Consider the following 27383-nt stretch of genomic DNA (forward strand, 5'->3'; position numbering starts at 1 on the left):
AAGTTCCTACCTTACAAACCATTAATTTCATGTAATGCTTTACTAGTCGTGGCTAAGACACTTCTGCCTTATGGGAGGCAAGTCGTCTCACGCCGGTAGCGCCAAGGACCAGCTGTACGGGGGTACAGAGTTGCAGCCATCATACCAGAAGATGGGGCTAGCTGAATGGCAGATGGGAAGCACGGGTGGATGCTGGCAGCAGGGGACTCCTGCTGCGCCCGCAGCACTCCACCAAAGGCCTTCTCCAGTAGCTGGAGGGGAACAAGGTTCCTGCCCAACATCCAGCTGCACACAGGCTCCAGTGCAGTCAGACACAGGTAGCTCACCTGCCTCCAGAGGAGCAGAGATGCATTCCACTCGAGATGAAACGACCCAGCAGGGAAGTTAAAACAGCTCAAACACAGGCCCCTGGAGCATCTTTCGAATGACTCTTACTACCCCCTAGTAGCACCTCACGTGAGATACGTCATCACACTCTGCTGAATGCTTTGAAGCAAAGGGAAGATCCAGTCAGACACATTTTTTCTGTGTACTGGAGTATAGGCTTGCCTTGCAGAGCCACATGCTTTGTCTTCTGCTTTAGCAGTCAGTTTTGCAGAGAAAAGTCTGCTGGCTGTTTATGTCCTTGAATGGCGAATTTGGAACCGAGACGATCAGATCTCTGAGGTGCTGCTCAGCCCCAGGTGCAGCGGTGATGGCCACAGTAAGTCTGACGTAAGAGATGAAGTGTGTGCAGCACTAGGGAAGCGTGGAGGGGACAGGGTCCTTTTACCTCCACGCTCAGTATGCCCCTGAGGATGCTGGCCATCGGTCAGCCGAGACAAACATGGACAATTCATTAAATATTTGTGTTTTAAGATGCAGAATCATACTCTTCCCTCCGTCCAACAGATTAGAAACTTCTGCCCTCCAAAGACACCATGCATGGGTATTTCTAAACACGCCGCTTTGTACTGTCATTGAATCCTTAGGATGGGGCATGTGTTGAAGACCCCAGACTGTGAGACATGTCAAAGCTACCAGTTTGCTCATGGTAGAGGGAAAGGGAGAAGCAGAAGTAGAATGGCTTGTTTGTCTTCCTGCAAAAATAAAAAATGGTACTAAAATACTGTTCTTGCCTTAAAAAAAATAACTCATTACTGAACTGACCAGAAAAAATAAAGGAAATCATTGTTAGTCAAATGTCTGCATTCAAGGGAGCGGAAAGTGCTCTGATGGCATTGATTCTTGGAAATTGATTGGATTGATATTGCGATTCATTACTTGCTTGAAGTTTTACACAGAGGTGGTTCAGGGTGGTCGCAGAAAATAAATGTGTGCATAGGCTTGGCTGTGGTAGTATGGGCATCCAAGTGCCAATCTGAAACTGCTGACGTTCAGTAAAACTGTTCTAAGTTTTCCAAGTAGGAAAGTTTCCAGCAATGTCAGGATGGTAATTAGCAATTGATTTTCATTTGGCAGCTTGCCATGTGATCAGAGTGGCAGACACCAGAACTCTTTAACACATTTAATGGGATTTTTCCTTCCATTTACACTATCATAAATTACAAAGCATATTTCACTTCACAAAATAAAACCATTTCCAGATCATTTTTATGACAGTATTAAGTAGTACATAACCTACAACAAATAGTCCTGTACAAGGCAGGAGGATCTATGGAAGTATTGGGAACTCAGACTATTTAGCATTTGCTCTGCAATCTGGGTTAATCTATCTAGCCCTTAGTTATTTCTCTAGAAGATGACAAATTTACAGTCATACCCTCCACCTCCCTTCATTATCATAGTTACACATATTTTTCAATTTGAATAGAAACATGTGCTCCCTGAAATAATTCAGGAAACTGCATCACTGAGTTACCAAGTATATGATACAAACGATTGAGATGAGGGATTACTATAATTTTCTTGTATTGAAAATTGAGTTTGGTAGTAAAGTATGTTGATTTTCTATGCTTGCAGAAACATCTCATGCTGAGAAACAGTTTTAACATTAGGAATAAGTTGCAGTTAGACTATGAACTCTGTAGGTCAATGTTTGTGAGGGGAGAAAAATATTAAAATTTGGTAATAATTAAATTTACCAACTCCCACATTTCCTACACATTCTTTCTCTTTTTTTTTAAACAAACCATCAGGAAACACATTCAAGATAAATACCTACATTTTTAGCAGATTTACTGTACGTTTATAAATACAGAAACATGACAAAACATAACTCGATTTTTACAGAAAAACCAAATCCTTCATAATTAACCCAAAAAAGTGCTAACTTTTCAACAAGGCCAGAAAATATCCAGTGTCCCAGCATCACTTACTTAACTTACGTAATACTGTAGTCCAAGAAAAACCTGGCATATGAAACCGATACTACCACCAGGACTTTTGAAAAATTCTCAATACCATATTTTACATGGGAGTAAAAACAAAAAGCAGGGAAAATACTATATGTTTTGGGAAATATCAAATGGCTAAAAGTGTAGAATCTTAGGATGCTAGTGCCTAAATGCAAAGAAACCTAAGGAAAGCTGGAATACACACAAGAAAAGAATTCTCCTTTAAAACACTTGCAATGAAAGAGGTATGTCAGATAATACTGCATTAGTGGTAATTGTTTTCAATATATCATAGCAAAAATGCAGGAAAGAATTACATGGAAAATAATCAATGCACCGCATTGATTTATAGCTTGCTAAAATAAAATGCCATTCTTTCAGCTAGGTAAAGTAAAAATATCTTTATAATATAGGTTCTGTTTCACAATTGACATATATAATTATGTCTCATGGAGAGGGAAATGTATAGGCGTATACAAGAAACACTGATTAAGTACCTTTTTGCTTCTCTAGCCATATTAAAATATGTTTTGTGTTTCTTAATAAGTTAACAATAAAATTGTTTGCAACTTCTCAAAACAAATATACATCTCAGGCAAGGCAAAAGATACAAGGTAAGAGGATTTTTTCTGACCTTTTTTTTCCCTTCTACAAAGAAGCATATGTCTATGAGACATAGGCTTTCCCTAAACATTTTGGCATCCATCTGCAACTTTGCAGAAATTGAAGTGCAGTCAAGGAACTTTTCCTTTATGTTTAAAAAAATTTAAAGAAATGTTGTTTTACCTTCAAACTAATTATTTTAAAACAAATGGCTTTGAAGATATGCCTCTCTCTGTCTAAAAGAGAACATCTTCATTTTCTATTAAAATCTGCACAATTAACTTCTGGTACCGCATGTCATTCAGCGTAGCAAGGGTACTGTCCTCTGGAGGTCTCATTAAAGTAGGCCCAAACACTATTCCCAGGTTTTCAGCATTCATAAAATTCTCCTTTTCATGCAAGGTAACCCTAAAATAGAAAAAAAAAGGCAAGAAAAAAAAAGTAAGTAGTTGTTTACTTCCCAGAAGAAAAGAATATATGCATCTTAAACTGTAGTCCCACTTCACATGAAGCATTGGTAGATAATGACATTTTTCAGTAACAATTTTTACTTTCACTCAATATAGTAACTGTTTCCACAGCAAGTACAATGCAACTACGGTGGGGCTGTGGTTTCCAGTGCCTTTACACACCCCTCATGCGACTCTTAAGTGATTTTTCCATGTGGCTATTCATTAGGGTATAAGAATTAGTGACAACTGCTTTTCTGAAAGGCATAATAATGATTTAAATGACGATGTATGGAGCAGTCCTCTACTCTACAGTAACTACAGCTCTCTGGCATGTTATACTTGGTGTGCATCACACCGGAGGTGTGGATGTGCTTCCCGAATATGAACCCAGATTTTCTTTTGATTATCAGTGACCCCCATGCTTCCAGCCTGCAGGAACCCACATGTTCACACCTTTCTGCCTTGCTGGCTGCCTCAGGCCAACCAACAGCTGAGTGACTCTGGTTACTCATTATACTTTAGGAGCGTGCTGAATCCTGGTGCAGTCCAGAGAGGTGGCTTGCTAAAGTCAGACTGCTACAAATGCCATCTATCCTCGACAGAGAACAGGGGCATGTCTAGGAAGGAACCTGGGCTGTTTTGTTCCCTGAGGCAGCTCATATCATGTAAATACAAAAAAAGGTAGGCTACATTTGGCTGGAACAAACACAGGCTGCCAAGGATGCAGAGAAGTCATCCCTTAGGCTTGCTGGAAAAGGCAAGGTGGGCTCAGGGTTTCCCTCCAGGTAACACAGCTGGATCACATCAGTGTTGTGCCAGCAAGCCTTTGGCATTTGAGTTCGGTCCTGAGAGTGCTCTTGCACTGCAGCGTAGAGACAGCCGTGGTCCCTTAATCAGCCACGGTCCCTCATGGAGCAGACACTTGCTGTTACTAAGCAGGGTACAGGTGAAGTTTCACATCTCCTCCACACACAAGTCCTCTGCCAGGGTGGAGCACATCTGGTTTTGGAACCAGCTCTGCTGGCAACAGCTGAGACTGCCCCTGGCCATGGCGATTCCCAGCTGGGCAGCAGTGGATTCACTCATGCCATCAGCAGAGCACAAAGAACCTGAAAGCAGACGTAATCTGGTCTTCCGTTGTTTGCAAGGTCCTTATATGACTAGGTTTTTCTTCTACTATTGGCTCTCTGCAAAGAGTGTCTCTGACACAGAAAAACACTGTTCCTCTTTGCTTTCAGGACAGAAGTCCGTTAGTGCCCCTACTCACAGATACATCCTCATCTTCTAGCACAGGTAAGTTAGCTGTGCTTTGCAAGGAGAAAAGACGAACCAAGGCTGCCTAGCCCAAGCCACCTCTGTGCGAGTGTACGCGTAACACTGCTTTCCATCTGCGGCCGTATGCAGCAGAGATGTTGAACAGCTATGCAATACCACGTACATCTTACTAGCACCTCTGCGCAGGACTGTGGGGCTTCTTGCATGACCTGGGGTGAACACAGAAGATTCAGCTGCACAGCTTCACTGCAACGTCAGCATGGATGGAGTTGTATATATTTCGCCACAGGGGGGACTGCTCATGCTATTGTATTTCCTCCAATTTTGAGCAAAAAGTTATCAGAAAGAATGTTCCATTTCAGTGAAGGAAACAATTAATTAATTGACTGACAAGCTTATTTTTCATTGTTGATATTGTCCTCTGCTGGATTTTCCTGACTACACTAGGTTATTCTTTCAATGAAGGAGGAAGAAAGACAATAAAGACAATAAACGGATTCAGGGAAGGTAGCTCTGATTTTTCAAAAGCAATACAAAACTTACTCAACTTTGAGCTCAATTTAGTGTCCCTTCCATTTGGTAAAGAAATACGAAGTGCTTTACACAGCAACTCAGTGCAGTTTCTTTTCTGTTGAGAAAGAGCGCTGGTGTAGAGGCTGTGATCCTGTAGTGATCCTGCAGTCTATACATAAACAGACTCCCTGACACCAGCGCGTGTTTGCTCTGTGCAGGAAGAGCCCTATAGGGCTGGAGCTGGGACTCTATGTTTAATCTACAGAACGGCATAGTCTGACCCTAAAGAATCCTTCCCTCTTTCGCATTCAGATCTCTCTGACAGATTCTCCATAGGAACTCACATGCACTTGATTTCCATGCAGACGCTGAAAGCTACAATTTAGGAAAGGAGAGGAAATTCATTGCGTGACTTGCAGGTATTTGAGAGAGAAAGCTTAATCAGCTGTTTGGACTACATCAGTAGTTCAGCTCAACAGCTGAACCAAAGCCTGTACTGCAGTTCATGAAAAAGAAGGAAGGCAAGTCAGTACTTGGCTATTAAAAATTTGCTGCCGGGACATGAAAGTACTGATTCTGTATACAGGTTGCTTGTCTACAGCCTCCACAGGCCTTCTTAAAAGCCAACATGGTTCATCCTGAGTTGTCTGTGCATATGTGCTGACAAGAGTGGGTATTTGCACATCTCATTTCTGCAGAGTCCAAAGAAGCTCCTGCATGCCCAGGTAATGTCTCATCAAAAGCTAAAATACTCAGTTGTAATGACCTGAGCCGATTTAAAATGAGGAGAAGTCTCTGCATAATGAGAACCTGATTGAGCATGAAATGCACTTCACACAAGCTCTCTGATGCAATTTTATGTGAGTTGAGATCTTTTTCTTTTCATGTTGGCATTAATATTGCAGAATAGTGCAGATCAAACCCAGAAAATACTCCAAATTTGCAACCGTGCTGCAAGTAGTGGGACAACTAAGAAGAGATCAAAAATGAAATTTAGGGACTTTTGAAAATTTTGTATGTTTTATGACTAAAGAAGCTTAGGAAAGCAAATGAGGCAGAGTGTGTTTAAAACCAAAAGAGATAGGAAATAACTGGTGAGGGCCTGTATTGCTTTTACTAGTCGTATAAAAATAGGCCCTGCTTGATTCTTGGCTTAACTGTGATGTGAGCAAACAACTCGTAAGAGACAGTTCTTTCCTTTTAGGGTTATCGTTCAGGAAGACAAATCAGGAGGTAAAGGGAGGCAGAAGCAAAGCATGATCAAGTGACTTGCTGCAGCACATCTAGCACATCTCTGAAGTACCTACCATTCTGGTATTTTTCAGATATCTGCCTCAGAGAAACATGGCAAATCTCAATTAACTCTTCATAGGCTTGCAATGATCTGCCAGCAAAAGGATCTGTGCTATATATGTGCATAGCTTATATGCATTTATACAAACATAACTTGCCTGTAACATTATTGTTTAAATGGCAGTGCCCTAATGGAAGCTTTATTGGTACTTTCAGTAATATCTGTCTTTCAAAGCAGAAAATTATTAAGCTCTTCAAGAATTATCCTACATGCCAATTAACTCACTTTTTGAGATGAATCATTAGGTATCTAAGTGTCTCATAGTGAGCAGCAGGGAGTAACATCAACACTTCATGTATTGCTTCTAGTCGTTCATCAGGATTGGAGATTTCTGTAAAAACACCAAACAGGATTAATGTTAATAGGGCTTTCCATTTGTAAACACGAATAATTCAGGAAGCTAAGTTATTATTATGGAGTCATTTACAAGCCATTGACTGTGCTTGGAGGGGTAAATATTAAACTCATAAACATGGAGCTTATCAGCAACTTCTGCATTCTCAACAAAAAAAGGCTTTACAAAGAAATCAGCAACAAAGACCACCCAATAGCCGTCTCTATGGTCTGTAGCTCTATCTACAGGCCTGTATAAGTACAGTATCTGAGCTTCACTAAGTGCTTCCTAATATTCTGCCTGGAACTGACTCTTTAAAATCTTACATAAGATTACTTCCATTAGCCTTCAACACCAGATGGGAGTGTGGATATATGCTTTAGAGACTGTGCTTGAATATATGTTCAGCTAGAGATTGAAATGACATGCAATTACATAAACAAAGAATTCTGAACATCTTTAAATATGTAGGTATCAGTGATCAGAGAGCATCAGTGCTCATTTGGCAATCTCTCTAAAAATCTGAGCAGGATTTACATGTATTTTACATGAAAAGTATGGATTCCTAAGCTGTGAACTGAGTCAGAGTTATATTTGCTGCATGGCTTTCCATACAAATGGCACCAGGAGCTTGAAATTTTAGATGATTAAGAATCTTTATGTCCTGCTTTTAAGAGATTGGTGTATTGACGCGATAGGAACTGCTTCCTCTGGGCATGTTCTTCATAGGACTAGTGACGAGCAATAATAATTTCTCTGCCAAGGAGGAAGAGGAGAGTGCAGGAGAGAGGTATCTGGGATTGCAGGGGGAGTGTGAGGTGGGGTAAGCCAGAGGGGAAGGGAAGGCAGCACAGTGATGCAGATAGACCACTCTTCCTGCTGCTTATCCATGTACTGGGTGCCATTTCAAAATTACTAAGGATACTTTTAAAAGAAGAAAGCATGCTACTTCTTAGACACCTCAGGTCTTTGACATTTTTTGCTAACAATACGATTTTGATGCAATCCACCTGGTAAGTTTTCATGAGTGACTATCATTATGTGGAAGGCTGTGCCCCGGAGAGCAGAATTTGAGGGAAATCTCAGTGCTCTCTGCCAACAGTATGGCAATGAACACTGTTCTCCTCCTCCCTCTCTGGTAGCGTGCACCCACAACCTGCTGGCTCTGGGCAGAGGGTAACTGCACATGCCTCCCATCTGGACATGGTTAGATACGGTAGGATCTAATGAACAGTGGATGCACCTGAACTGTGGGGCAGGTGTGGTTTGTGGCGTGCCTCGTTGCTCTGATCCCTGACTGACTGAAGGAGGGGATGTGCTTGTCAGCGGTACAGATTTGTTGCCAAAGGAGGCCATGACACAGAAGATGGGGAAAATGGTGGGGAAATGGGAAGCACCCTCGAGGCTCACACTGTTCACTCATCCCTGACCCGTCACAGATCACCCGGTCTTGCATGCGTCTGCGGCCGTGACACCAGCCCTGGGATGGTGTACCTGCATGATGTCCCACCTGCAATAACATTCAGGCAAAAATTTCATGTGAAAGAAGGACGTGGCAGAGAAGTAATGAACAGAACAATGCCCTTGCTTCCAATTTGTTGTCTGTCTTTTCTTTTTCTTTAATGTGGACAGCTTTATGGATGGGAAATGTAATTAAAGATTGGTACAAATTACTATGCAGTACTTACTTGCTGCCTCTATGAACTTGGAATAGGTGTCGTAGGTGATCACAGGAATTGGTAAGTCTCTGAAGTATAGCTTCAGTGCTCCGGCAATGATGTTTATGTCTGGATAAATACTGGCAGAAATATCAGCCTTGTCACCATCTAGAAGGGGAGAAAGAAATCTTTTTGAAACCAGGCTAATTTTGACTAAAGCAAGGCTAGGCTTCTAATTCAGATTTATTGTGTCCAACTTGACAAGAAAAAACAACCTGAAAGCATTTGGAAGGCTTAAATGAGAATATATTGCTTTCAACTTTACAGTATATGAATGAGGAATTGTAGTTTCTTTATCTTTTAGTACACAATTTATTTGCTTACATCGTTTGGAGAGGCTGGTGATTACATCAACAACATCTGCTGTGTACCATCTCACATGTAATGTTTTAATGTTGGATAAAAAATCATGTTAATATATTTATTGAATTTGTCCCATTTATTCACTGAAAATAAGCTATTAATAACTTGTTCTGATGTTGTATTTTGTATCCGCAGATCAATGCACAGGAGTATGAACCATTCTCTCCATTTTCACTTGGGGAAATAGAGGCACAGAGAAATAACATGAATTTCCAACGTCCCTCAGGAGACCAGTAAGAAAAATCAGAGTAAACATCCAAATCTTGTAAGGCCTGCACCAATCTATCTATACTGATTAGCTAGTAAGAAAGCTGCCTTGTTTTCTGGATGTCCTCTAATGTCTTCGTATTTGATTTATTTATTTATAGCAAAGATTTGAATTTAAATAGACATGCTATGGCATTTAGCTATACAATTTATTCTGAAACGTGGATCGCAATTTGTTAAATGAATATGGATACTTGTAATGGATGAACAGCTAAATAGATGAATTATGCAACTGAAATGACATACATTTTGTCTGCCACACATTACAACACAGTTTTAGTCAGAACTCCATTATGGAGCACACTTAATCACATGAGCTTAACATTTACAAGTGTTGGTGGTAAGCCTTTGACCAATGCATGGCTTGCAACAAGTGAAATTACAAGAACTAGCAGCGAGGCTGGATCACCATTATTTTTCAAGTTCAAATGACTACATCTGTTCTGTACTACTCAGTACCTGCATACCCACATTTTCTTCCAGACTGAGAAATTCTGCTGTCCTCCCCTCCTGGGGCCTGTCCTTGGCGGTCTTCCAGTAGAAAGACGAGGTAGGACACTGGTCAAGCAGGGGCTGAGGCTGTCTGGATTTTATCCCCAGCTTCACCTCAGGCTTCTTTGAGATCAATTATACCCCGTAGTCCTTATTCACCACCTTTCAAGTGAGGATAATAGTGCTTCCCTCGCAGGAGGTGGTGAAGTTTAGGACCATACGGTGAGTGGGGCGATGTGAGGTTATGTGAGGCTTGCTTCAACAATGGAGAGGAGTTTGCTTGTATCTGCCAGGAGGTGCAAGCACAAGCTTAGGCTGTTACCATCGAGGCGCTGACATGCTGTAAAGCCATCGCCTTGCTTGTCTCAATAACTAGTGCTTGTAGACATGCCCTGATACAGACAGATGAGTGGGTGTGCTTGATACACGGCGTCTAAGATGGTGATAAAGGCTTTCACAGCAGAGTAAAAGAGTTTATATTGATTGTAGACATTTTATACAAACCTATGGTATTAATCTTGAAGGGATACGTCCTGTCCAACGTATGCACATAATTCTCATTAAGACTAATAGCGCTACATGTTCTCATCAAGAGGAGATTATATGCTTAAGTGTTTAAAACAAGCAGCCTTTCTTGATGCAGCTGAGCAGTCTGAATACATCCATCAGCATTTAATTTAATACAGCATCAATAAGCCCTAGGAGGATGTTTACACTGCCCCAATCTTTTGTTTAATCCACACGTTCCAGGCACGGTAGCATTAGTCTTGTAAAGCTTTGTGTGGAGAGCTCTATTTAATTGACGGACACTGAGCACTCAAAATGCTCCACTGAAAACAGATACCTCCAAGGAGCCAGCAGCTGCATCCGAACAGATAGAGCAAAGCAGAAGGTTGCATCTATTATCCAGGTCACCAATACACTAAATGGAAGTGTTATTTATTTAGTACTTTTACAAAGCAGCCCAGCAAGCTTTCCTTAAAGGGGCACTTCAGCTAGAAGTACTTCAAACTACAACGCACTTCAAACATACCTCTTATTTACATATTCGCTTACTGTAGGAAAAATGCATTAATTCCCGAGTCAAAGATTTTTCTCTTCAGAGACAAATGTACATCCGTTGGAAATGCACTGAAGATTACTTTAAAGTGAGCGTAACAATACATCTGTTTTACCTACACATTTCTGCAGTGGGTATGTAGGAGAAAGTGGATTTTTTTTTTCCTTTGGTAGATTTTGGATTGTCCTTTTTTTTTTTTTTCCTTTCAGTTTCAGCAATTGAAGGCCCTTGACAGGCTGCACTTATTTCTTATCCCCACCAAATTCCTAGATTTGTGTTTTTATTTAAACACACTTAAAATTCAAAGCACTAAGAAAGAAAAGTTAATTATTTGCTGGTAAAGTCATGACACATATTTCACAGAGGATCCTCTGCAGTGGCATACTGTATGAACTACATCTATTTTATATGGTACCTTCTGCATTACCACAATCATTTTTTTCACTCTTCAATACAGTAACTCTCCTCAGACTGTAATTAGTATTTACAGTATCATTGCAGTGGCCATATGTTAATACAATCTTTTTTTTTAAATTTTGGATTACAAACATATAGTTCATTTCAGCTTTACAAACCTAATCCTACCCAAACCCGTCCCTTCTCTTTCCTTGTTACTTTGACTCTCAACATATTTTGTTGCATTATGTTGAAGTTTGGACATCTCAAGACACAGAAAGTCTTTATTCTGTTCCTTAAAGGTTTCAGCTGACTTTGGATGCCATAGAAATATATCAATAGTTTATTAGAGAATGAAATGGAGTAAGTATTACATTCTTAAAGCCTCAGCTATGCCCTCTGAATACTGAATTACATTTCTACTTAAGTTCCTTTTTCCTTAACGCTTTGTTTTCATTGCACAACCTTTGCCATGCTAACGTGCTTCTTTTTGTGGTTTTTCTTGCATTTGGCACTTGACAGGTTTTCAGCTACACTGGCAAAAGAGTGAGTATGAGTTAGGATGCCTCTAAGTACTCATGTAATATTTAACAGCATAATATTTTTAGCAAGTGTATTGTACCAGTCAGTCATACAAACAAGTGGGGGGACAGAATGCACTGGTGACAATGGCAGCTCTGTGGATAAAGCGCACAATGAGGGTTTTCTGGATGCCACAACGCCACAGCTCAACAACGCTGACAGAGAGCAACTGTCATTCTACAGCACCAACATTCACCAGATTAAATAAATCCACATTATTCCCCTCCTTCTCATTACAAAAATCACTAAAATGGAACATTGTCAGTGCCTCCGAGAGCCTAACGCTAATTTACAGTAGGGGTATTTACACTGCTTTGGCTTTGGAAGGGAGTCTTAGTTTAAATCAGATGAGGACCAACTTCTCCTTGGTTTAAAACCAACTATCACAGCTTCATTGGGCCCAAATAATATTATGTGGGATGCCATTCTCTTCCCGAGATGTTAACTTTCAAACCAGCCTTTGCTTTTCTGTTCTCGCTATAGTTCAGCGGAAGCAACAAGCGAGCGTCCCTTTGGCAAAGCAGAATTGGTCAGAGGGAAGGCTGCCTTCTCGTCATTGTGCCCCTTCAGCTGCACATGAGATCAGCAGGAGAGGTACCCGACGGCCGAGTCAGCCCCTGCGCCTCATCCCTGTATCATGCTGTCTTCTGGCTCCTGGGGCTTGACGAAGAGCTTGGGAAACCAGAAAGCTTGATGGCATTATTTGAAGGATGCGTCCTGGGCATTAAACGGGAGGACTCCTTGCGTGTTTGTTTTCAACCCCATTTATTAAAAGCTGTATTTCCAGACATGCAAAAGCGTACTGGCATTCTAGCCAGGTGCCTCGGGACTGACTCAGAAACGACAGGCAGGGAGGGACCTCTGTAATGCCGGAGCGCAGTGCTCTGCCACTGCAGGCACCACGCCATATAACCCTTCCCGTAAACCCCTCAACTTCCATTTTAAAACTAGTTAAGGTTTTTATCCCTGCTCTTATTAGAAGGTTGTTTCAGAGCCTTGCTTTCAGGTGGTTAAAAATGGTCTTTAAATTGTCAAACTAAATTTATTCCTGGCCAGTGTATATCCTCTAGTATTGTGCCAGGACTATCCATTAGATTCAACAGTTCTCTTCTCTGGTTCATGCCCCTGCTCTCACCTTCTCCTTTGACAACTAACTATCCTAAGCTCTTTTAAAACACATTTACCTTCTGCTATGCAGTGTGCTCCAGAGATGTCTGAGATAGTGACATGGCTACAGATATGGCTGCTTCCGCTGCAACACCTGTCTATTAACCAGAACTGATCAGGAATTTTCCATTTTGTATTTCAGACACGAATTTTCCTTTTTTTTTTTTTTTTTTAACTTTTGCAAAAAATATGTTAATTTCCTGTAGTGAATGTGAAAACAACAGTTCTGTAAAACTCCCACAAACTTCACTTTCTGGGCAGAAAATGAAATTTGAACAAAAACCTTCCAGGCGTCGCTGGAGGTGAGACCTGCCACCTGGCTCTCAGCTCCCTTCTCTCCCAGCTCTGTCACCTGGGACAGGGATCTGGGATATTCCACATCCTTGGGAAAGTCCAATCCCTGCTGCTCTGGCTTCTAGGGCTAAGGAGGGGTAACAGAGCAGCAGAAAAGCAATGCTCGTACCTGTGGGGCTGGGATGCAGAAGAGAGGGTGGGGTCCCTGTCTCTGTAAACTTGGATCTGACAGGGAAGCAAGCCCTGAGCTGTCAGGTTGGAAGCGTCTTGCCAATTCAACCTTCTGCCAGCTGACAACCACCTTCTATCTGCACAGCCCACAAGTCAGAACAAAAAAATCTATTTTGGTTTTCTTTAAATGCCTTCCTGCAAAAAAACCACACCCCGCACCTGCTTTTCCATCTCAGTTCAGGGAGAAAACATTTTCAGAACTGTAAAGTGAAGTTCTCAGCTTCTGGTCTCAGCAATACTCTAGTCATGCAATTCTCATGACAAGGTTTTGTTCACCATTCCACTGCTTTTAGCATTATTCATGGCAATGCTCTCTCTTTCCTTTCTTATCCCTTTTCCCTCATGAGATTGTTAAAAGAAGTCAAAGACATAGCTTTTTATCAATTTATGTCCAGTGGTTTTCCCCACAGCCTGTGTATACAAACTCGGTTCTTGCTTTCTCAGCTTCCATGTTTATCCATGGTTTTTACCTTTGGAAATCCTATACTGCTAGTGACATTACTCTTCCTGTTTCTAGGTGCTGCCTTCTTTGCCAGTAAATCACACTTTCTTCCTTGCTGTGAGTCTAATTCCAGTGTGTATTGCCACCAGATTATGCCATGAGTATAGGCAATAATAAAAGATACACTGCCTGTAAAACTGAACTGGCTCCAATGGTTCGAAGCATTTGCAAAGAAACTACAGCTGCAGCAGTATTCAAGTCATGCTCAGACATAAATTTCCATCTGCTTTCTTCAAACGCTTCCCTCTTCAACCTGTGATTCCCCTTCTGGGTTTCATTCAGGTTGGTACAGGAAAATTAACACACAGAACAAAAGGATTTGCCAGGCCAGATGTACGTGCAGGAAGCAGAGTGGGACCTACGGGGACTGTGACTCTCTCAGTGCACTGCTTCATGTGGCACTCCTGCAACATGTGTTATGTTATGTGCAACGATAGCAGTCATACCACTGTGCATCTCTTTCACCCAAATCATGGCTGACCTATGTGTGTATATGCATACGTTCACAACTGCAGTATCCAACACATTTTAAATGATGTATTATTTTTAAAAGGATATTTTGGTATAGCAAGAAACCAGTCACTTTGGAAATTCCTAGTTGGACTTTCTTGCCAGTGAGGTCTGTGTGACAAACTATCTCCAAACAAAAAAGTATTCAGGCACAGTAAGTGTAAGATGTGCCACCCATAGACCTTGCTGGCCCTGCCCAGCCTCCCCTGGCGCTCCCAGACCTCCTGCCCATGGGCCCCCAGGGTCTCCAGCTGGGTCATGGCCATGCCTGTGCCTGGCCATGCACCCTTCTGGTCAGTACCCCGACCCACAGGCTTACTTCCCAGTTTGACCTGAACCTGCCTCGTCCCCATGTGCTTGCGATCACTGGGCTGTGTCTGACCCTATTCCCTAACATGGCAGAGGTAGTACCTGAAAAAATCAAGTAGGAAAGAAAACACTATTTATGGGAAAGGAGAAGAATATTTATGTAACTTCTTAAATGTACTTGAAAATGTGTTTTCTGTTGATGAAGGCCCTACTCTGCACCCACTAACATATATACTTAAAATTAGTCCTGTGAGCAAAGACTGTGTGCACAACCAGAACCAAGGTAATCAGCTAAATCAATTCAGAAGGGCTACAAGGATGGTAATCATGATTAACTGGCAGTGTTTTAATTATCAGTTTTTCAATATGCTGTACAACCAATCTCCACAATGCTCCTCTCATCTGTTGTGCAGATGCAATCACGTGCACAGTGGTGCGGTGCTTTCTACAAGGCTACGTGCAGAGTGACTTCCCAGTTGGAGTTCCTGGTTCTTAAACTTATAAATAGATTATTGTATTGTAAAGCACTGAGTCCACTAAAGAGAGGACTAAGAGCTTTCCCCTGGTACTATCTAGGCTCGTACTTGAACTAGGAGCCTAGGCTGTGCTGCTTGATTGAGTAATCATCCAGTTCCCTGAGCACTTAGCCTTCTGCCTGCCATTACTTACTGCTTAACTATTCCTTCCAACTATGAAATATGATTTCTTCTTATGAAAAGCACTACAGATTAATTTAAGAACTCAGAAAAGACAAGTTGCTTTCTGTACTTCTGCTTATATGCCAGTTTCATTACCACAGTACCTATATAAACACAAGAAGAACTGAAAAGTCCTAGAACTGAAACCTTAGATTAAAATTGTACAAGATTAAAAAATGGAATACCTCGATCAAAGGCCATTTTCACATCTTCAATGTGCTCAGTGAAGCCTGAGACTCTATAGAGGCCCTCGGACTTTAAACCTGAAACAAGAAGTTCTTAGTTAACTTTGCTTCAGTAACCAACAAATACTCAGGCTTAAAAACAATAAAGCAAGAACAACAGATCTAGTAAGCGTAGCAAAATATTAATTGTAATGTGAAACTCCAGAGCATTTAAGGAAGGATCAACGTAATTTTAAGTTGTTTTTTAAAGGATTAAAGAATTCTAGAATTTATACTTTCTGATTTTGTTAGGTACACGGTTGATTATGTTAGAGGAAGATATTGCAATTTGCTAATGGTGGGACATGCGATGTTATCATGATTTATTCATTTTATGTGGGAGATTTTCCTGGATTTGGCTATAATTAATAAAACTTTAGAGGTCTCCTTTCCTTTTACCCGTTGCTTAATCATAAAAAGCAATGCAAGTAAGAGGCTGCCTTTCCCTACGAGCACATTTGTTCCCAGTTTTGCTCTCAGCTTTTACCTATACACAGCTGATAGATGTGATGGATACTGTTCTTCTCCACATCAGTACATCCCTTCTACAGTTCTTTCACCACAAGAGACCTGCTCACTTGCACAATTCTCCCCTCAGTGCTCCACACCAACACGAAATGCAGGACAGCCCAGCAGAGCAGGCAGAGCTAGCCAAGCAGAGTTACGCACACATTGTTACTTATTTTTATCCCAGAGCTCCTTATTGTGACTATGCACAGTGCTAACCTACTTATAAGATCCAATACACTGTTTTCTTAAGAACGAAATCAGTATCTTACACAATTCTACAGCAATTAAAGAAAGAAATTTAAAGCTGTTGAAAAAACAGAGAGCAGGCAGCAGATTTTTTTCTTAATCAATAAATGTACAAGTAAGTGATTAGATCTCAAATGCAACGTAGCTTCCTGCTATATCATTGGAGTAAAGCTCTTCTGTCTTAGTCCAAGCTATTCTTTCTATTTGTCCCTGCAATGATGATATAATCCTGGTAGAGCTTTACGGAGCAGTGCAGGGAATTTACTGGTAAATCTTTGATTCATTTCAGTAGATGATACGTGGCTTTGAAATCCCTATGGCTAGTGTCTGTGTGTTGCCATGCAGATTACTGTGATGCCGTGAATTCAACATTATAAGATTCCTGTGCTGAAGCTATGACTAACAGGGAAATTTGGCTTATTAGGCAACATGACATACACTTTTGCTATCCAAAGCAAAAACACGTGATCATTACTGTGTTGTGTTGGAGGGGATATGGTACTTCTGCAATCTGGCATGCTTCTGCGTAGCAAAAACCTGTCACAAGCTGGAGCTTTGGCTGTGACATGCCACCTGAGCCACGGCATCCATCAGTCAGCAGCTGAGCAGCATGCGAAACCCCGCGCAGTTTGTGACACACCACAACGCCACAGCCTGTGACCTCACTTGTCTGAGTCACTTCCAGTCACTTCTGTTCTCTTGCCCATAGTGTCTGGGAAGGTTATTAATAATGGATTTGATTTAAACTGATTACTCTGAAATTGGAAGTGTCCCTAGGTATGTTAAAAGAAAATAATGAAAAAAGACACATAAACATGAACTTAAAGTTCACTTTAAAGTTCACCCCTTTCAGAAGTGTAACGTAATACATGTTTTGACATGTTTTCAGAAAGCATTTCAGGAAATTGCATTATGAAATGTCATGATTTAATTTTTCTAGCTAATGAAAAGCAATGTATCACCTACACTGAAAAAACCCTTCTCTCATCCTGTCTTCAGTGTGCATGAGCATACTACTCTGTCCTAGCTTAGCACGTAATTCAAGTTGTCTTTATTTAATTGTGTCTGCCGCTTTCCCGAAGCACACAAACCTCTTGCTTCGATCTCTCGAATGCATGAATCCACAACCATCGGCCTCTGGGTATTGTGGGCTTTCACTAGTGTGGTGAGATCGCAGCAGTAGACTCGCTTTATCCTCTTGAGGTCTGGTTGGCAGTCGTTGGGCACGTATTTGGAGCACTGTTTATGTACGTTCAACCCACAGTCTGTAAACAAAGTTAGCCAGGTTAATTAATTAATACTAACGCTGACAGGTCTTGTCTAACAATTTATTTCCTTGGGCCATATCAAGCAAGGGGCATAACTTCCCCATCAGTCAGCAAAGCTAGAATGAATAAGATGGACATGAGAAAGATGAGCATGGAAATCTCCCATAAAAAACTTATGGTGGGCAAAGTGAACTCCAATATAGTTGTTAAAAAAGCTATATAAGCCCTGAATGTCCTTCACACACCTCTGAGCTGGAGGTGACCGCTGGTGCGGTCTGGGTCAGTTCACTGCCAGACACGTAGCTCTAGGTGTTGCGTTTGAAAGGACGTGGGACTTAACTTCTGAGTATTTTAGTTTAGCCTTTTATAAAATTGCACAGTAATGACTGTCTGCTGCTGTCCAGCTTGTGGCTTAGTGCTGCTAATGGGCCAAGGACCCAAGATTCACCTGAGCACCCAAACTGGGACAGTGCTTTGAGCTAGTGTGCTTCCCTTCCCCTTCCACATTCCTGCAGTGTCGCATTTTGGCTCGCTCTGCCGCATCAGCAGCTTCCCCATCTTGTCTCATCACTTCACTAGTGACTGAAGTGTCCCCTGTGTTTAGTCTGTAGGTCAGTTTAGGCATATAAAAAAAGACATGATGTAAAGAAGTGATTCATTTTACAAATGGTTCTTGGTGTCTTACTCCAGAGTCAAATCCTACTCTTGGTTTCTATTAACTTAAACATCACTGCTTGATCTCCACAAATTGAATTTTTCTAATAGAATCAAATATTCAGCCAAATGAATTTATAAGCCTCAGTAAAGCAAACACCACGATCATGTGTTACACTATCTCACATAACCCTGAGTCCTGTTTTAATGCCCTCCCAGTCATGCCCATCACTGACAGTACCTTTTGGGCTAACTTAACATGTCTAGTATCATCACTAATAAGTTACTTACTGTTTTTTCATGTTGATTTACTGCCCGAGCTATTAAAAATGTAAACATGTCTCTATTACTTGCAGCACATTTCAGTATTATTCTCTATAAAATATTAATCAAGCAAAATCATATCATCACTACAAACACACCTATACACTTAAAAGAATTGGTGGTTTTTGTGTGTTTCTCCATACAGTTATTACTGCATAATACATTATTGTTCTGTGAAATCTAAACAAATGTGAGCAGCTGCAGTTAGGATCCTCCCTGTATTGTTTTCAGTGCTGTTCTCCAAGCATGTGAAGTTAAATCCAAACGCATCTGTCTGCTTAGAGTTAAATGTTGGTAATTTAATGAGGGAGAGTATTATGTTTCATACTAAGTAAATAAGCCTTTTCGTAAGTTTAATATTTTATGTATGTGAAAAAATACAGCTCTATGCATTAGCGAGGTCAGGTTTTGCACACTTGTGTTTAAGATCAAATAGCTTGAAAAGCAAACTACTATTCATTTTCCTCTTTTTTTAATGTCCTTCTCATATTCTTTGTGTTACCATTATTCATCTACAGGCAGACAAGATGTAGCAGTAACTAAGACTGCACTTATTAAAACTTTGCATTTGTGAAAGGTATTTTGACCCTTCAAACTGCTGTCTAAATTTTAGGTAACAACCACCTCCTCTACCCATGCAAGGCAGATGTTGGGGGCAGATGTGTTCAGTGTCAGTCTGAGACCAGGAACGCTCGGAGATCAGGGCAGGGAGAGGTAAGACAGAAGCATATTCAGCTGAGACATGGAAGGGATTGAAGGTCTGTAGACAGAAGGTATGAAACCCCATTTGCAATGCACCAAATACCATTTCACTTGCTGAATCCAAAAGCTCACGATGATTATTGCATTTTTGCAAGATGGATTATTTTTCACAAAAGAACAGACAAATTTAAAGTAATTAAAATGCTATTAAAATGCTGATACAATTATAGAGGCACCAGAAAACTAATCCTTCTGCAAACATGAAGGTTGTATTTTTTGCTTTCTCTTGAGGTGGGCCACTTGAGGCTTGCAGCAATGCATGGTATTCTTATAGGAAACAGGTAACAGTCTTTTTGCAGACAAGGGCACTTCTCAGCCATTGCTGGCAAAAAGATGTTATGAAGCCTAGTTGCTGGCTGGCTCTGCCGTTTCCAAAGTTTGTGTCTTAAGACGTAAAAACATTCAGGGATAACTTAATGACATCATAAAGAAGAGTTCTTAATATATACACCAAGGCACATGCATAACCAAGGTACTACTGAAAGGATGTCACCCTCAGCAACCAAGGGCTGGTGGCTTCATTTTTAAACCAGCTAATGGGGAAAATGACAGCACTTGCGCAGGAGGATTTCTTGCCTTGTTCTGTAAAGTAATCCTTACTGCCTCTCCTGCAGGGAGTGCAGGCTGGGGGTGGGAGGGACACCTGAGCATTTCAAAAGAAAGACAGAAAATGTTGAAGGGCTACCTGAACACCTCACTCCCTGAGCGATGAGACCCCACATGAAGTTGGCGCAGTATTCACACCAGTGCGGACCTCGAAATGTATGGACCTGTAATACAAATGGGGGAAAAAAAAAAAAGAAATGGGGTCATTGGGAGGCAGATGGTCTGACAGATGGAACAACTGAAATGGATAAACAACAGAAGACTCAGTAGGAGTAAATCTTTAGCACACAGTGCCCACATCTTTCCAAAGTCTAGATGAAATAAACCATGGGAACAAAAATTTGCTTTGATCTTGAGGTTTATCTTTCAATAGGCTTAACATAACAGAGAACTGGGCTGTATACGGCACTGAAAACAAATCGGTTTTGCTAGATGATGTTTTAGCTATAGCGGAGGGCAGGAAACCAGGCTCACTAGTCAAAGGAGAAAAAAGTAAAACTTATAATCCAAGGAATTGTAGTCAGTGCTTTTATTTGACTAGTTCAAACAAAACAGGAATGATTCAAATGCTCTTCAACAGCTCACTTGAAAGTAGGGGAAATGCAGTGACAGAAAGTCCCTTAGAATGCACCACGTTTTGGTTCCCCATAAACCTGTGTGACTACAGATCTGGTGCAAGACCCACGTTACAAGAGCAAACTTCATTTTGCTACAGTCCACACATGAGGAAGGAGGAATAAAACGACCTGCGCACTGACAGAGCCCATGGCTCCCCTACCAGGTTTTGCACAGCACTGCTGCTTCCTCCACTGCTTTTCCAAAGCCTACAGCAGAAGACCTTTTTATTTAAGATGTATGTTCTGGTAAAGTAAGCATTTCATTTTCATTGAAAAGAAGAGTAAATAGTGAGGTCTGCGCCTGTGTGAATGGACATGGTATGAGCTAGTTCTGGCCAGAGACTTAATTGAGCTTAACAAAACATAAATCATGCACACTCCGGCTGCTAATGCTTCCTTTTCCTTCACTCTGCTCTTGTTTACCCATCGGGTGGATGGCTGAAAGGCCACTTCCACCCCCTGGGATGGGGAAAGCTGCTCTTTACTTTTCATAGAGTTAAAAAATGGTCATTGCCCTTTTCAAATAAACTTGGTGAAGTTTTAAGCCGAGCATTTGGATTGCTAATGTTTTCGCCCCATTTGTCTGCAGGATCACACCTAAACAAGCCTGTACTCTTGAGTCCATTCCCCAGGAAGATGAAGTATTGTGATTTTAATACAGACCTCTCTTTCTGATTTAGTGATAAAAATGTGAGCCTGACCACAAATGGCTCCTGACCAACTACTCACAGTCAATAATTGCATGAATAAGCTTAAAGCAATAGTAATTCTTCCTCCCTTTTGATCGTAAAAGGTCAAAACTGGAATGTCTGACTGGTCATACTTATTTTTTGAAATGGTATTTTACCTCAGAAAAATGTGTATCTATCTCTGGGAAACAACACTTTGCAATAAAGTTTGAGATAGATAGATAGATAGATAGCTTGATAGATATAGACACATACTTTTTCATTTCATCTTATTTTGCAGGGTGGGTAGCATGAATTTCAGACATGGCTTTTAGTGGGGGTAAATGGCCGTACCTAACATCAGCTGAGTTTCAGGCATACACTCTATGTGACCTTCAGTGGATACAAAACTACAGATACAACTAATTATGCCTGCATCTTTACCATTTTTAGACTGATAACCACATAATTAGTAGGTCTGCACCTGCATTTAATTGTGGGTGAAAATTATCTGCTGTGGGAAGATAGCTAACTATGTCTTCTGCTTTGCAGTGGCTTACAAAAGCAAATCTCATGAGAAGTGGCTGTAAAAGCTCATTCAGGATTTTTAAAACCGCACCATTTCACATTTAAAGTCCATCACAGTTGCTAGGATATTTGAGGCCTACTTGCTCACTTTACATAAAGCTTATTTCAGCTGACCTCGCTGTGGCATATTTAGAAAATAGCTGATTATTCCTCAATCTCTCTGTCATTAATGGGAAAGTCATCAATGCTGACTGAGGGCTCCATCTGAGAAGTGCTGACTGCGCACCCTTCCCTTGTTCCCTTCAGCTTGGTGGCCCTCAAAGGTTTAGCTCTCTGTATTCATTCACTTCAGTTTTTCACGGATCTGTATTTTAGCTCAAATGGCAAGTTCCCAGCTGAAATGCCCCGTGAAAAGCTTGGTGGTTTCTGGTCAAGTTGAAACAGGGAAATATTCACTATGTCTAACCAAAAAAGGGAGATCTTCAAAAGTTTCTAGATGAAGGTGCAAAAAAAAATCTCTTAAGATACAGTTTTGAACAAAGTCTCTTATGGCTTGCCATTAATTTTAAAGAAATAATGAAGGAAGTCTGTTCTTATGAACACAACACTTAAATGCAGCCTGAAGCTTGCATGCAACACTTTTGAATGGTAAATGGGAATTTCGCCTGCGAGATTGGTCTCATCTCTATTTTCAACAAGGAGAGGTAACAGCAGGTCTTAGGTTTTTGAGATGGGATTTTAGGTTTTGCCCCATCCTTTGTAACCACATCATTACAAATGGACTGGACTTAGATTTTTTGGAAACATGATCAAGATCCGTTCATTACTGGTCCCTATCCTATCCTGCAGTCTCAGGAGACCTCTCTGTGTACACACAGCATAGGCTCAGGCTGCTTGGGCTACAGTTGACACATAATTCCAAATGTTAAAAAGAATTTACAGGGAAGTATTTCTTCATATAAGACAAAAACATGACCTTTCAGACTATACACTGTATTTCTCTTGTTTAGTCTTTCATCTTCTTTCCACAATGTCTAACTCCTAACTTCTTCACTCTGTTTCCTTTCCAGTTCTTTCAATGAAAAGTTGTTTCTTACATTCATCCTCTCTTCTCTGCTGGACAGTCTTCTCATCCAATACTACACTGCATGTCTCTTATTGCCTATCTGTGCTCTCACCTTCACCCTTCGGCCCTCTGGTGCCCTTGCTTCCAAACGGCAGAATTCCCGCCGCAGATGCTATCTCATTCAGTTTTAGTCTGTGTCTGAGCCGTCTTCATAGAGGGAGAAACTAAGACCAAAGTTAAGGAGTGCCAATACAGTGGCAAAACAAAATAATCCCTTATATATTGCAGAAACAAACTAAAAAATTGCCTTGAGTTGAAATGCATGCTTTTTATTGGCATTATATAGTGCGGTTTCTGAGACAATTTTGTTGTTGATGCGACTGGGTTTGAAGACTTTTCTATTTGCCTCCAAAGAAATTAAGTTTTTTCAGACTTTTCCCTGAATACATGCACATTTGTACTCTCCTGTGGACTCCTGCTGAACCTGAGCTGTTTGCAGGGAAGAAAAGCTGACTCTGCTGTTATTTTTGTTTAAATACATACACATAATCTTCATGATGTCTGCAAAAAATGCCTCCCCCAAACCCCTTGTCTCCCAGAAGCAGTGTTTATCTGCAGTGATTAACACAAGGGGAAATTTATCCCAGACCCTCCTTTCTCCCAGCAGATCTTCTGACTTGTCCGAAATCAGCTGCCTTTACTCCACCAGCCCACCTGCAAACGGGATATGCCCACGCTATAGTGACAAACAGGTACAATATTGTGGTAAATGCACATTATTCAGCTGTATTTGCTCACTTAAAGCAGCACAGAGGCCCTCTCATTAATTCCCAGCCTAGAACAAAACGCGTGGAGCATCCCCAAACTCCACGCTGCCGCTCTCGGCCGTGAGGTTGACCTCACCACAAGCTGGGACCCCACTGAAGTTGGCAGGTAAAGCACATCCCAAAGAGCCTCCTGGATCCTAACTGTAATGAGATGCAAGAGGACTTTGCGATCCAGTTAGGCTGACGCCCACATAGTTACAGAAATACCTCTGTGTTTTTCCAAACAGGGCTTCAGAGATTTATTCTCTTTCCTGAATTACGGTATGTCTACACTGGCTTATGCAAAGTTGTCCCGCCAGACAGACGCCAGCTCCAAACCTAAATCCGTGTGACTGCGTTGTGTGCTCAGGATGAACCCAGCTTAACAAATGAGGCTGGATACTAAATCTTTTTTTGTTCATTTGCCTTGAGTGCCTCAAAATTTGGAAGAGAGGCTGAATAAGAAAGCACGGATGCTCAGAAGGGCATAACCTGGTGCCCTCACACTCCAAACTCCAACACTCCTTTTTAATTTTTGTATTAGCTTGGAAAGGATGGAGGGAGAGCCGTCCTTGCTCTGAATTTGTGCCTTGAGTCTATTTCTTCCTTTTGTTCCTTCTCTCTTCCAGTAGGTAAGATCTTCGGTGTGAGATCTATAAAAATCTCATCAGCTTCACTAAAAATGTGCCCTTCATTTTTAAGATGCTTCATGGCTAAAGGACAAGAGCTAAAGAGCGTCCCTTTGTTCATGAAGAAACGCCTATGACAAGATTATGAGGGACACTGTGACACATAACCTTTGTCCCTATGAACTGAGATGAATGATACAATACACGTCAGTACTAACCTAAAAATGGGCAAGACAACTCTTTGAATGTCTGCAAAATACCGTTCTCCTTCAGATACATCCCATATCATCGTAGCCTGAGTGCTGTCAAAAGCCATTAAGAATTTTGCCCCGAGACCCATAAAGCCATTCTTTCTCTTTTAAATAATTTTTTAACCCTTTTATGTAATGAATATAGAATATATTAAAGATATTGGACTTAAATTTAGCCATCTTCTAAGTACTCTAAGCATTCTATCCACATTTTTTGTTCAACAACTAGACATGTTCTAATATATTCCTTTGGAAAACTAACTGTATTTGCATAGTGAACATATTTGTTCATTAAGTAAATGTAACACTTTTGACTGGACTTTCTGGACAATTTTTTTTAAAACGTTTCTTCCCTAACTTTTTTATTGCCTTTACTAGGATAAAACAATAATTTTCTGCTGTCAAGCCTTTGAGTACATATATATTTTAATCATGTGATTTTCCAGTTAAACTATGACTCTTTTGAAACAGAAAGGAACAGAGACTGTACAACAGCTAGATTGTGCAAACGCAAAGTTAACTGGGCACATATCCAATTATAAATCAAAGCCAAAACAAGGGGAATTTTGAAGAGGAAAGAATGCATGGGTCAAAGTGGAAAAAAGTCTCAGTCATGAGAAAATATTTTCTAGTTAAACTAAAATAGTTTTGATATTAAAATGATAATGAGGGCAAAACCCAGAAAGAATGAAAGCTGGTTTAATCAAGCAAGAAAACACAGAGTATTTCCCTTATTTCCTTCAGTGCTGATCAGTGAGATAAATATTGACTTTTCTGTAGACTGGGTCAGGGAGGGGGAATGAGAAAAGGGATGCTATTATTTGCTTTGCTCACTAATATTAAATTATTGATTTACCAACTACAGCAGAAGCACTGCAGAGGAGAGCAATGTCTGCACGGCACAATATGTAGAAAAATAAGAAGTGAAGCTTTTTTGCTAAATCAGGAAATTGGTGAAATCATATTAATCAGTGCTTCTCCTTTTTTTGACAGGCCCGAGATGAATATCAGAAAATTCTCTTTCTGCAAATGAGTTGAACTATTCTGACAGTGACCCAGATCAGCATCCTCAAGGAGCATTAAGTAAAACGAGGTTTCAAAGCTGAGATGCATTCCTTTCTTGTCTTGTTACTGCCTCTTATTCTCTCTGTATCCATTCTGATAAGCATCAAACCGCAATTTGACAGCATTAGATACGGTAACTGGCTGGCGTACTCCGAAACCAGCACAGTCCTTTTGGCAAACCATTTTAGTACAAGCTGCCTGGAAGGTCCATTTCCAAAGCTGAGTCACTTCCCTGCTGCAGCATGCCAGACAGAGCACTTGGGGAAAAAAGCCCCAAGAATTTGATTTTGTATGTGTAAGACAGCAAAAAGATGATCCATTTAGACATCCCTGTGTTTGTCTAGCTATTTGGTTTAGTTTGACAAGCAAACACAAGCTCAGACCCTTATAGCTCAGTGGGACTCTGAGAGCATTTCCTTCGCATATGGTGGTGGAACAAAAGCTAGGAGACAATACCACCGCTGTGCTCTGCTTTATTGCTAGGGAGCACCTGAGCTCCCTCAACTTCTTCTGAAAACAGAAATCGTCCAAAATATTTGCTGGTAAAATGATACTGGCTTCTGATAATAGCTAGATTTTGAAAAGGGGCCTTTTTCTCATTTAAATATGGATACACTTTAAGATAAAGACAGTCAATATGAAGTACTTTCTTTCTGAACAAAAAAGAAAACTGAATCTGGGCAAAAAGAGCTAAAATGCCAGTCAAGTAGTGTAGTGAGTAGCAAAACCGTTATTTGGATTAAGTGCCTATGTAAAAGCACATTAAGAATGCAGTCAAGGGAACTTGAAGTAGAAAGAAAAATACTTTTTTCAACACTTTGCTCAGAGCTAGTATAGATGGGTGCGTGAAAACCCCATCACAGCAATAAATAAAATGTGAGGCATCTAGACAGAAGTTTTTAGCTGAAAATAATAGGAAGTTGTGCTTACCTTAAAATTGTGTGCTTTTTCATAGTTGAAGTGGTTGTCGTTTTGAGTTAAGGCTGCTCTTCTGACCAAGGAGGTGATCTGTGAATAGGCAAAGAGTTTCAGAGGTTGCCACAAAAGTGCCCCCTTGACTCCCACCTTCACCCCCAGGGCCACGGCCAGGAGCTCTTGGCGCTTCCTTCCTCGCTTCGACTTGTGAACGACGGCACAGTTTTTCTCATTTTCCAGCCACAGATCCTCTGAGAACATAGCGCTGGGATCCCAAATCTTTTCCCTGTCTTCCTCGGCGCCCGGGAGCCTGACTGTAGTCAGTACGGTACAGTTTGTCCAACTGCTTCTGATGTTAGACAGCAGATTTGAAGCAGCTGCAGCCCATTCTGCCGAGACCTCTGGCATGTGACTTGAATGGGCCGTCTTGTGGGACGGAAGGAGCTTCTGCATCTGAATAAGTAACGGCCTGTGCCGTGCGATTTCTTAAAGCAGATGTGTGCCTCGAACAATAGCCCGAATTCATACACTGAGCAACCTCCCCCCCCCGCTGCCTCCCCGAGCGGTGGTATCCAGCTAGGTGCTGCCGAAATACCGACCACGGGGGACGGTGTTACAGCTTCACGCCCAAACGCATTTCCAGGGACAGATCACTTCAACTCCGCAGCATGTTAAAAATGAACAAACAAACAAAAAGCCCCGGGAAAGCCCACACAACTGAATCCGATGCTGCATCCAATTACACTCAGACTCAGAGACTTATCAGCCAGCAGTCTGCATGCCAGCAG

General features: G+C 41.1%; 1 protein-coding gene across 2 annotated transcripts in view; it reads right to left on the reverse strand.

Annotated features, from left to right (window-relative positions):
- Nucleotides 1-231: 231 nt before the first annotated feature.
- CHN2 (chimerin 2) overlaps nucleotides 232-27383 on the reverse strand; it is a 166923-nt gene continuing 139771 nt past the window's right edge. The window contains exons 7-14 of one of the 2 annotated variants that reach the window (XR_014229081.1): nucleotides 26611-26688; nucleotides 20130-20214; nucleotides 17528-17701; nucleotides 15642-15719; nucleotides 8556-8693; nucleotides 6759-6864; nucleotides 3123-3347; nucleotides 232-1079 (exon numbers count right to left, since the gene is read on the reverse strand). Coding sequence is in view for 1 of the 2 variants with exons in the window: in XM_082320653.1 (XP_082176779.1) it covers nucleotides 3176-3347; nucleotides 6759-6864; nucleotides 8556-8693; nucleotides 15642-15719; nucleotides 17528-17701; nucleotides 20130-20214; nucleotides 26611-26688 (831 nt within the window). In the remaining variant the exon portion in view is untranslated. Of the gene's footprint in view, nucleotides 1080-1528; nucleotides 3348-6758; nucleotides 6865-8555; nucleotides 8694-15641; nucleotides 15720-17527; nucleotides 17702-20129; nucleotides 20215-26610; nucleotides 26689-27383 lie in introns of those variants that run through there. The other variant, XM_082320653.1, reaches the window with a different exon arrangement.

This window comes from Platalea leucorodia (genome assembly GCF_965183815.1).
Source record: "Platalea leucorodia genome assembly, chromosome: 1".
NCBI classification, from domain to species: Eukaryota; Metazoa; Chordata; class Aves; order Pelecaniformes; family Threskiornithidae; genus Platalea; species Platalea leucorodia.